The 12,281-nt window shown below is 35.9% G+C and overlaps 1 protein-coding gene across 8 annotated transcripts in view; it reads right to left on the bottom strand.

Annotated features, from left to right (window-relative positions):
• DGKB (diacylglycerol kinase beta) overlaps positions 1 to 12,281 on the bottom strand; it is an 870,186-nt gene that overhangs the window by 496,117 nt on the left and 361,788 nt on the right. For all 8 annotated transcript variants that reach the window (XM_019958478.2, XM_019958484.2, XM_019958481.2 and 5 more), the window contains one exon: positions 880 to 965. In XM_019958478.2, the coding sequence (XP_019814037.1) occupies positions 880 to 965 (86 nt within the window). The remainder of the gene's footprint in view (positions 1 to 879; positions 966 to 12,281) is intronic.

Consider the following 12,281-nt stretch of genomic DNA (forward strand, 5'->3'; position numbering starts at 1 on the left):
CTACCAAAGGCTTAGATTTTAGGGACTAATGAAAACCAATAATTCCTACTATTTTCACTAAAATTCTTACAAGTCCTCAAACACTGTTCAAGGGACTCAATTTTGGTAGTTCTTGAACTCTGGTTTTGTCCTTAAAATATCAATACTATTGACATTGTTTATTGGAGGGCCAAAGAATACAATTTTCCCTTTTCTTTTCGAAAAAAAAAAAAAGTTAGTAGAGTAAAATTGTTAGGTGCTTACCAAAAGGGTATTGACAATATGTATTCATTTTTAATCTGAATATTTTTGAGGGTATGAAAAGGTCGAATATTCTCAACTGCATTGATTGAATAAAACTTTGCTTCAATACATATAGATAGTAAAACTTCTTTTGAATCAGGTCTTTCCTTTTTATGAAAGGATCTATTTTTAACAAAGAATTGGTCAGTCCAGATCTGGAAGTATCCGTGAAAGTCACTCAGTCATGTCCAACTCTTTGCAACCCCATGGACTATACAGTCCATGGAATTCTCCAGACCAGAATACTGGAGTGGGTAGCTGTTCCCTTCTCCAGGGGATCTTCCCAACTCAGGGATCAAACCCAGGTCTCCTGTATTGCAACTGGATTCTTTACCAGCTGGGCCACCAAGGAAGTGGTTTTATTAAATTCCATGAAAAAAATGAATGAGAAAACAAGCATTTCTAGTTATTTGTAAATTATTTTGACAGTTAAAAATCTGAACTACAGAATAAGCCATCAATATTCCAGATGTCTGATTGTTATCACTGTGTATTTTATTTAACAAAGATATGGATGTGTTAAATAAACAAATGAAATACACAGAATTTAAGGTTTCCACTCTCACCCAAGCCACATTAAATACGTGTCTTCATTACCTATGCAGTCCAAAATCCACCCCACAGTTCCATCTCCACCACAGGCTAACACTCTGAAATCAGGAACATCACGGAAAAAGTTTAACCTGAAAAAGAAGCATGTTACAGCACATGATTGGTATTTCAAAGTTAGGACATTTTTATTTTTGTATATTCAGCATTTCATCTAATGACAGATTTAGGTTTTGTTGAAAAATAGTAAACCCTTATCTACAATGAAATTCTAAAATAGAAGTATCAACATATCCTAATTTAAATGTTATCATTATAAATTCTATATTCCATAATACTTATATTTTTCTTTTAACAACTCTAAAGTGAAAAAATAAAATTAATAAATTATAATAATTTTCATTAAGGTACAATCCCATACGTGATATGCAGTTTACCTAGACTATACAGATTACCTAGACATATGTATACAAATATGTTTTATTTACTAATTTTTATTGACCAACAATTCTCTCTTGAACAATTATATAAATGTGACTAATAGCTCAGTAAAAAATGTCTTTGAGAGTTTTCTGCCTTCTCCCTTACTGGGAGAAATTGGTCAGGCTGTATCTGAGGTTTTAGCCAACTGTTTTCAGTGTTTCCTTCTGACTTTGAATATGTGAATAGAAGCCAGGCTTCCTCCTCTCTTTTGACCTCCTTGGCAGTGTTTACCACCCAGGAACACATAAAAATGTCTGGGTTGGGTGTGATAAGTGCTCACCACTTCTGCTGCTACTGCATGCAGCATGCTTATGAATGCATCCTACCTTGGGGAAAACTACAAAGACGAATAATGCATTCAGTTATACAATCATGCATGCCTATTTTCTTGAAAAAAAAGAAAAAAAAAAACAAATTTGAAACAAGACAGAATATCTGGGAATGTGTCTCTTCAACTTTCTAGCCCTGGTGGTAACAATATAATACAACTGGCTCTTCCTATCTGTAGATTCTGCATCTGTAGATTCAACCAACCAGGAATTGAAAGTCTTTAAATACAAAATCCAGGAAGTTTCCAAAAGTGAAACTTGAATTTGGTGAATCACAACTTATTACAAAGAAGGTATATTGTATTTTACAACTATATACATAGCATTTCCATTTTATTAGGTATTATAAGTAACCTAAAGTTCATTTCCAATGAGTCAACTCTTCACATGAGGTGGCCAAAGTACTAGAGTTTCAGCCTCATTCCTTCCAATGCTGGGAGGGATTGGGGGCAGGAGGAGAAGGGGACGACAGAGGATGAGATGGCTGGATGGCATCACTGACTCGATGGATGTGAGTCTGAGTGAACTCTGGGAGTTGGTGATGGACAGGGAGGCCTGGCGTGCTGCGATCCATGGGGTCGCAAAGAGTTGGACATGACTGAGCGACTGAACTGAACTGAACTGAACTGAAAGTTCATTTAAATGTATGCCAACAATTGCCACTGTTTGTAAGGGACTTAAAGCTCCTGTGAATTTTGTTATCTGGAGAGTCCTGGAACCAATCACCTGTGGATATCAAGGGAAGACTATATGCAGTCATCTAAGAACATTTTCTTTAATATTACATATATAAATGTACATGTCAATTTTATCACACTGGGGCTTCCCTGGTGGCTCGGATAGTAAAGAATCTGCCTACAGTGCAGGAGACACAGGTTCAGTCTCTGTGTAGGGAAGATCCCCTGGAGAAGGGAATGACAACCCAACTCCAGTATTCTTGCCTGGAGAATTCCATGGACAGAGGATCCTCGTGGGTTACAGTCCATGGGGGTCACAAAGAGTCGGACATGACAGAGCGACTAACACAATATAACATTTTATGATTAAAAATAATGTCATTTCATGTACTTTATTTTTAGTGTTTCACTGCCACAAAATAACAGGTATTGTAGTTAATGTTGTTTGAATACATTTATTTGAGCAAGTGTATCAGTTTTGAAAGCTAATCTTCTAGAAGGGAAATAATTACAACAACACATTACCCTCTGGATGGTTCCCACTATAGAAAATGTACATGTCCATTTCCTTGAAACTCTAAAACACTACTTATAAACAACTTTATGATATTTCTTCAATAAGTAAGAAAAAAAAATACCATGGTGCTATTATCATAAAATCACATTCCCCTGTTTACTAGCTGTTGAACGTATTTTGTAGGCTCACAGACCTGTGACCTTCTTTGTGAACTGCATCATCAAAGCATTGTACCTCTTTCCTATGAGTTGTATTTTATTCTTATAAACACTAGACATTATTAGTAATATTTTCATTCAAATTAGTATCATTAAATTTTTGGTTAATGTAATACAAAATGTGTAAATATAATAGTAATGTAAACAAGTCAACTGAACCACTGCCACCTAGAAACAGGAAGCACAGACATTTAGAACACAAAATTGTCCTGAAATTCATTGTGTATTATATTGTGGATATTTACCTTTTGTTAGACACATTGCAAAATTTTCTTCCAGATTATCACTGGGTTAGTTTGCTCAGATTATATAAGCAAAACAATGTACCAGCTGTCCACCCCAGAGAGTAGAACATTTCTAGTAACTTGCATATCCTTCTGTGTTCCTTCCCCATAGGACCCTCCCCCCTTGTTAACAAAGGTGGGCATTATTCTGAATTTCAGGTTAGCATGTACATGCCATAAACAACACATTGTTTGTATTTTGCTTTTTCTTCACAGCATTGTTATTAAGATTCCTCCATGTAGTAGCTGAATTTCCATCCATCAGTAGTTGAAGTCATTTATACCCACTGCTGTGTTCAATACCATTTCTGTGATTATGCTTTTTAAATCCATGCCATTGGATATTTGGAGTATTTTATATTCTTATAAAAATCCATTTTCAGAAATACTTTCTAATGCACATGGACGGTGATGACTCTTGCAATTTGACAAGATATTATCAATTGGTATCCTATAGTAGTTATAGCAATGCATGTACTTATCAGGAACATTAGAACAAGTGTGCTGAGCCCATCTGTTCTAATACTTGTAATGTCACTTTTTTTTAAAATTTCATGTGTTTCCTCAAATGTGCAATGTCTTCCCCATCTTTACTCCTTATTTCTTGCTGATTTGTAAAAATTCTTTACTTTTTCTTAATTTTAATCCTTTTGAGGATTTTTTTGTTTGTTTACTTTGTGGTTTTTTGAAAAATACTTCCTACAGGAAGAAAGTTTCTTCTTTTACTTTCCTAAATGTGTATTTTAACAAACAAGATTTTAGTTTTAATGTACTGAAGTTTATCCATCTTATGATAAATGGCTAGCACTTTAGCTTGTTTTGTGTAACAAAATAGTTGTTTCCTCAGTGGTCAGAAGAGAACACATGTACTCTCTTAAAATTTCAGTTTTATTTTTGACTAAGAAATTGTCTGTGGGGATGTGAGACAGGATAGTATGAAGTATTAACATAGAAGAGAATATATTTTATACATAAAATATTCACAGCATTCTACACTGGTTGTGTCAAAAAGGGATCCCTTTCTTTTCCCTTCTTCACTACCTTTCTTCTTCCTCTGCTGCTGCTAAGTCACTTCAGTCGTGTCCGACTCTGTGTGACCCCATAGACGGCAGGGCTCCCCCGTCCCTGGGATTCTGCAGGCAAGAACACTGGAGTGGGTTGCCATTTCCTTCTCCAATGCATGAAAGTGAAAAGTGGAAGTGAAGTCGCTCAGTTGTGTCCGACTCTAGAGACCCCATGGACTGCAGCCTACCAGGCTCCTCCATCCATGGGATTTTCCAGGCAAGAGTACTGGAGTGGGGTGCCATTGCCTTCTCCTCTTCTTCCTCTACCCTCACTCTTTCTCTTTCTCCATTTCCCCCTTTCTCACTTCCTGCCTTCCTTCCTTTAAGCTATTGTGCAACAATTTCCATCCGTAAATCCATCTTTTCATGTTTTAGATAACTCAACTTAATATCATGCAGATCCATCATGAATCAAATTTCCATATTAGGGTATTTTTCTTTTAGACTCTATTCTATTTTATTCATGAATGTGTCCATCTCTGCACCAGTACCACACTATTATAATAGGTCAGCTTTGTAGTTAGTCTATATCTCATTGAGCATGAAAAATTTTAGCTATTTTTTCTCTTTTGCTTTTCTATATACATATTGAATTTAATTTCTCATATTCCATAAAAGTAAAAATAAAGACACAAAAAATCTTTATTTTTTAAAAATTGGAGTTACATGAAGCCTATGTATGATGTTATTTATTTCCTCATCCATGGATATAGGATGTTTCAATTTACTCTTTAACACCCTTAAATTTTTAAAATTTTTTGCTTGCAAGTCTTTGTTACATTTATTCTTGGATGGTTTGTAGTTTGTGTTAGTACCTTAAACTTTTAAATTGTTAATGTTTTTGTTGCTGGCATGTAAAATACATTTGAGTTTAATTTATTGATTTTATAAACAGCCACATTATTCTTCATTTTTTCTGTTGCCTATATTTTATTTGTAGACTTATTTGGATTTTTATCTAAACAACTATATCATGTGCTAATGACAATGATACTGTTGCTGATCGTCAATCCTTATAATTATTTCTCTCCCTGTCTTGCTGTGCTGGCTATGGAGGGCTTTAATAATTTGCTGAATTAGAGCATACATACATACCTTGTGCCTGAAATTACATGGAATACTTTCAGAATTTCCCCACTTAGGATGATGTCTGTTGTAGGCATTTTGTCCTTCTTTTCTGAGTGACATCTTAGATAAGGTTAATAAAATTTTCTTCAATTCTTTTATATAGAAGGAATTTATATTATAATTCAGTGTTAATACTCTCTGTACCTTGTGAAATACTGATATGATTCATTTAACTGGAAATGTGGGAGTATACATTTACATATTTATGTATCACTAAACCATTCTTACTATGCTTTCACGTGCTCAAATTGACACTATTTATTAACATTTTTATAGAGAATTGGGTTTGGTTTGCTAACATTTTATTTACAATGTTTCATGTATATTCATGGACACAATAGATTTAATATATTTTTCTTCATACCACCTCTAATTTTTTATCAAATTATTCCATCTCCTAAAAACCTTTGCAGAATATGCCCTTATTTTGGAGTATCTGTATATTAAAACTGTTAGCACTTGCAAATCAACTGTCCAATTTCTGGTGAGTCTTTGATATTTTTTAATTAATAAATATTAAATATTACAATTAATTTAATAATTACTGAAAAAGGTAATATTTTCTAATTCTTCCTAAATTAGTTTGTACCAACTATATTTCTGTACTAATTTGTCTGTCTCCTACATTTTCAAAGACCTTGTCATTAAAGTCTATAAAAGCTTTTCAAATATGCCAGTATCTGAAATGTTTACCATAACTGCTTCAAGTGAAAGCCTAATCACCCATATGACTCACCATTGCTCTTCTATTCCATAATGATATTTCATCTGTTACTAATTCTTATTTTCTTTTAAAATAGTCATTTTTCGTTCTTCTGCAACATCCTACCCCCAAATATAAACTGCGTGTGACTGTCAGATCAGCTTACTCTCTGTAAACTGATTGCTAAATGGATTGAAAAACTGACCTCTCTGTCTTAACTTCTTATTCTACTCCATCCATGCAGTTTTCCCTAGAGATTAATTCATTACTTACTTCATTCATTCCTTGAATACCATGTGTGTGTTAGTCTCTCAGTCATATCTGACTCTTTGTGATCCCAGGGACTGTAGCCTGCCAGTCTCCTCTGTCCATGGGATTCTTCAGGAAAAGAATACTTGAGTGGGTTTAATTCCCTTCTCCAGGGCCTTGAATAGTAGCCTTAGGTGAGCTTCAGTTTGGTATCTTTAAAATGGAATTAAAACCCCCTGCTTTATTTGCCTGTATTGTGGAATAAACAAAGGATGTATATAAATTTAATTGTATTATAAGCCATGCTCTGTGGAGACACCCAAGACAGACAGGTCATGTTGGAAAGCTCTGACAAAACATGGTGTACTGGAGAATGGAGTGGCAAGCCACTTAGCATTCTTGCCTTGAGAACCCCATAGACAGTATGAAAAGGCAAAAAGATAGGACACTGAAAGATGAACCCTCCAGCTTGGCAGATGTACAATATGCTACTGGAGAAGAGCAGAGAAATAATTCCAGAAGGAATGAAGAGGCTGAGCCAAAGTGGAAATGACACCCAGCTGTGGATGTGCCTGGTGGTGAAAGTAAAGTCTGATGCTGTAAAGAACAATATTGCATAGAAACCTGGAAAGTTAGGTCCATGAATCAGGGTAAACTGAAAGTGGTCAGATAGGAGATGGCAAGAGTGAACATCAACACTTTAGAAATCAGTGAACTAAAATGGACGGGAATATGTGAATCTAATTCAGATGACCATTATATCTACTCCTTTGGACAAGAATCCCTTAGAAGAAATGAAGTAGCCCTCATAGTCAACAAAAGAGTACAAAATGCAGTACTTGGGTGCAATCTCAAGAACAAAAGAATGATCTCAGTTCATTTCCAGTACAACCATTCAATAGCACAGTAATTCAAGTCTATGTGCCAAACACTAATGCCGAAGAAGCTGAAGTTGAATGGTTCTATGAAGACCTATAAGACCTTCTAGAACTAACACCTAAAAAAAGATATCCTTTTCATCATAGGGGACTGGAATGCAAAAGTAGGAAGTCAAGACACACCTGGAGTAAGAGGCAAGTTTGGCCTTGGAGTACAAAATGAAGCAGGGCAAAGGATAACAGAATTTCGCCAAGAGAAGGCACTGCTCATAACAAATACTGTCTTCCAACACAAGGTACCACTCTACACATGGACATCACCAGATGGTCAATGACAATATCAGATTTATTATCTTCTTTGCAGCCTAGGATGGAGAAGCTCTATACAGTCAGCAAAAACAAGACCAGGAGCTGACTGTGGTTCAGATCACGAACTCTGTATTTCAAAATTCAGATACATTTGAATAAAGTAGGGAAAACCACTAGCCCATTCAGGTATGACCTAAATCAAATCCTTTATGATTATACAGTGGAAGTGACTAATAGATTCAAATGATTAGATCTTAAAGTGTGCCTGAAAAACTATGGATGGAGGCTTGTAACATGGTACAGGAGGTGGTGATCAAATCATGCCCCAAAAAGAAATGCAAAAAGCCAAAATGGTTGTGTGAGGAGACCTTACAAATAGCTGAGAAAAGAAAAGTGAAAGGCAAAGGAGAAAAGGAACAATATGCCCATCTGAATGCAGAGGTCCAAAGAATAGCAAGGAGAGATAAGAAAGCCTTCTCAAGTGGACAATGAGGAGAAATAGAGGAAAACAATAGAATGGGAAAGACTAGAGATATCTTCAAGAAAATTACAGATACCAAGAAAATATTTCATGCAAGATGGGCATGATCAAGGATAAAAAGAGTATGGACTAACAGAAGCAAAAGAGATTGAGAAGAGGTGGCAAGAATATACAGGAGAATAGTATAAAAAAGGTCTTATGATGCAGATAACCAGGATGGTGTGGTCACTCACCTAGAATCAGACATCCTAGAGTGTGAAGTGAAGTGGGCCTGAGGAAGTATTACTAAGAACAAAGCTAGTGGAGGTGCCGTTCCAGTTGAGCTACTTCAAATCCTAAAATATGATGCTGTTAAACTGCTTCACTCAATATGTAGCAACTCTGGAAAACTCAGCAGTGGTAGCAACTGGAAAAGGTCAGTTTTCATTCCACTCCCAAAGAAAGTCAATATCAAAGAACATCAAACTACTACACAATTGTACTTATTTCACACGCTAACAAGGTAATGCTCAAAATCCTTCAGTCTGAGCCTCAGGAACCGAGAACTTCCAAATGTATACATTGCATTTAGAATAGGCAGAGGAACAAGAGATCAATTTGCCAACATCTATTGGATCATAGGAAAAGGAAGGGAATTCCAGAAAAACATGTATTTCTGTTTCATGGACTATGCAAAAGCCTTTGACTGTGTAGATCACAACAAACTGGAAAATTCTTAAAGAGATGGAAATACCAGACCACCTTACCTACCTCCTGAGAAACCTATATGCAGGTCAAGAAGCAACAGTTAGAACTAGACATGGAAGAATGGACTGGTTCAAAATTGGGAAAGGAGTACATCAAGGCTGTATATTTTCAACCTACTTATTTAACTTCTATGTAGAGTGCATCTTGTGAAATGTCGGGCTAGACGAAGCTCAAGGTGGAATCAAGATTTCGAGGAGAAATATCAGTAACCTCAGATATGCAGATGACATGTTCTTAATGGCGGAAAACAAAGAGGAACTAAAGATCCTCCTGCTGAAGAAAAGAGAGTAAAATACCTGGCTTAAATCTCAACATTCAAAAAACTAAGATCAAGGCATCCAGTCCCATTACTTCATGGCAAATAGATGGGGATACAATGGAAACAGTGACAGACTATTTTCTTGGACTCCCAAATCACTGTAGATGGTGACTGTGACTACAGCCATAAAATTAAAAGACACTTGATCCTTGGAAGAGCTATGATAAACCTAGATAGCATATTAAAAAGCAGATATGTTACTTTGCCGACAAAGGTCCATATAGTCAAAGCTTGGCTTTTCCAGTAGCCATGTATGGATATGAGAGTTGGACCATAAAGAAGGCTGAGCACTGGAGAACTGATGCTTTCAAACTATGATATTGGAGAAGACTCATGAGAGTCCCTTGCACAGCAGTGAGATCAAACCAATCAGTCCAAAGGGCACAACCCTTAATATTCATTGGCAGGACTGATGCTAAAGATGAAACTCCAAAACTTGGTCACCTGATGCGAATAGCCAACCCATTGGAAAAGACCCTGATGATGGGAAAGATAGAAGGCAGGTGGAACAGAGGACACAGAGGATGAGATGGTTGGTGTCATCACCAATTCAACAGACATGAGTTTCAGGAAATTCCAGGAGACCATGAAGGACCAGGAAGCCTGGTGCACTGCAGTCCATCAGGTCGCAAAGAGTCAGACACTACTGAGCACTGAACAGCAACGACAATCCAGAGATATTATTAATTTAAGAATTTTCTCTTTATGAAAAGTAGTAAATATATTTTCTAAATCAGATTGTCCCTCCTCTATTTTACCACCGTCTTCACCCATCATGTTCTGACAAAATAGCCTTTTATAGGAGCAAAGCTGGACAGTGATGAAAGTTCTATCTCCCAGCAGAAACTACTGGGAGACCTACTTATGGCAATGCGGACAGAAAGTGCACAGGAAAACAGCTCTGCCTGAAAACAAAGGCAAGAGACTTGGCAGAGTCAAAATGCAAGACTTTGTGTGACAATTTACTTTTCATTCATTAAGCGGCAAAAACCAGCAGATGTGAGGCTCATACTTCTTAAGTCATACTAAGGATGCGGAGGATGAGCGAATGAGGAGTGTTTGAAAAGATTCCCCTTTGTGGACACTTTGGTACTGTAGACTATGTTTTACCTGTGAAGGTAAACGTTTCACTTGAAGAACCAGTAGGTTCTTTTTTTTTTTTTTTTAATTTTGCGATGAAATAATCATGTGTGGGTCCTGAATTTATTTTTTTGCCATTTAATGGAAACTTTTTTTAAAAAATTGGGACACTTTTTAAAGCAAATCAATGATTCTTGAGTTTTCAGTGTTCATCATTGTAGCACTGACTCTCCTAGAGTATTTTTTCTTTATCCCTGACAGCTAAACTCAAGCAAGATCCTATGTAATTTGTGGGTTAAGCAACTCTGTGTCTAACGCCTCACACTTCAAAAAAAAAAAAAAAGGTGAGTAGTAAGATCAAGATGGTTAATGCCAATGAAAGCAAGTAAAAGTATTTCATCTAAGATTCAGAAGTCTACTTTCCATTTTAAGTAAGTATTAGGATAAAACAGGTAAAGTTTTCATTGGTGCCTGATAACAATATCTAAAAAGCACACCAGAAAAACTTGCTAAGAGAGAAGAAAAATTGCAGCACTGATTCCATTATCTTGGAAAGTGTCTTATGACAGGATTTTTTAAAGGACAATATGTAGGAATTTCTTTTAATTCCAATTTCACATTTTATTATTCACAGAAAATGGGATACTGCCATTTGTATATAATTTTTATATATCAGGTTGAGCATATAAATATAAATAAACATATGGTTATTAAAATCTACATATCATACATTATATATTGCAAAATTATATTCTTTGATACTTGTAGGAAATCAATATGAGACTGATAAATATTGTTAGCATAATGATCCAGAGTGAATGCTCATTTCATTGTACATATTCACTTCGTTGTATTAAGGATCCAAAATAAAGGCTTCCCTGATAGCTCAGTTGGTAAAGAATCCACCTGCAATGCAGGAAACCCCGGTTCTGTTCCTGGGTTGGAAAGATCTGCTGGAGAAGGGATAAGCTACCCACTCCAGTATTCTTGGGCTTCGCTTGTGGCTCAGCTGGTAAAGAATCTGCCTGCAATGCAGGAGACCTGGGTTTGATCCCTAGGTTGGGAAGATCCCCTGGAGAAGGGAAAAGCTACCCACTCCAGTATTCTGGCCTGGAGAATTCCATGGACTGTACTTTTGCTTTCACTTTCATTTTTTCCTTCTCTTAGTTTAAAATAGTTTACTTCAAGAGTTTGCCTTTAAAAAGGTCTACATTTTGATTTAAACATTCTGAGCCAGAAACAAGCATATTTAACTCATATTATTCAGCTTAATTCATATTCATACCTCCCTTCTCCAGCAGATCTTCCCAACCCAGGAATTGAACCAGGGTCTCCTGCATTGCAGGCAGATTCTTTACCAACTGAACTATCAGGGAAACCCTCATACCTACATATACATAGATACATATTATTCTTACACTTATAAGATTAGATGGCTTCACAACTGTCTCACTAAAATCAGGCAAAAATATTTGGTCTGTGATGTTGTGGTTTGAAAGTATTTTCTTTTTGGTCTAAAAAACCAATTCTTAATACCTTCCACCTTGATTTAGGATACCCACACTGTTTCTATACATACTTTGATATCATTGATATTATTACTGCTGTTTCAGCCAATTTGAAAAAAAAACTATGCATTTTTATATATTAAAAATATATATTTGGAAATGTAATTAAAATATTTTTCAGTTTGTAAGTCACACAACTACAACACAGATAAAACTGACTAACAATTTTAGAATGAAGTGAAAAATATGATAAGGGGTTTAATTTAGCCAGAAATTACACCTATTTCCTGATCTTTCAAAGTTAACTTGGAAAAACGCATGCTAGTTCTTAATACTTTCAATTGGAAAGCACAGAGATATAATCTGTGGTACAAACAAAAGTCTAAACCCCTAACATGTAGCAGTAAAAGTGATTACTTTGTTTGGGTCTGTTTGGCAAGGCCACTCAAATCCATTGTGTTATCCCAATATTTTTA

Source organism: Bos indicus, chromosome 4, assembly GCF_029378745.1.
Source record: "Bos indicus isolate NIAB-ARS_2022 breed Sahiwal x Tharparkar chromosome 4, NIAB-ARS_B.indTharparkar_mat_pri_1.0, whole genome shotgun sequence".
NCBI classification, from domain to species: Eukaryota; Metazoa; Chordata; class Mammalia; order Artiodactyla; family Bovidae; genus Bos; species Bos indicus.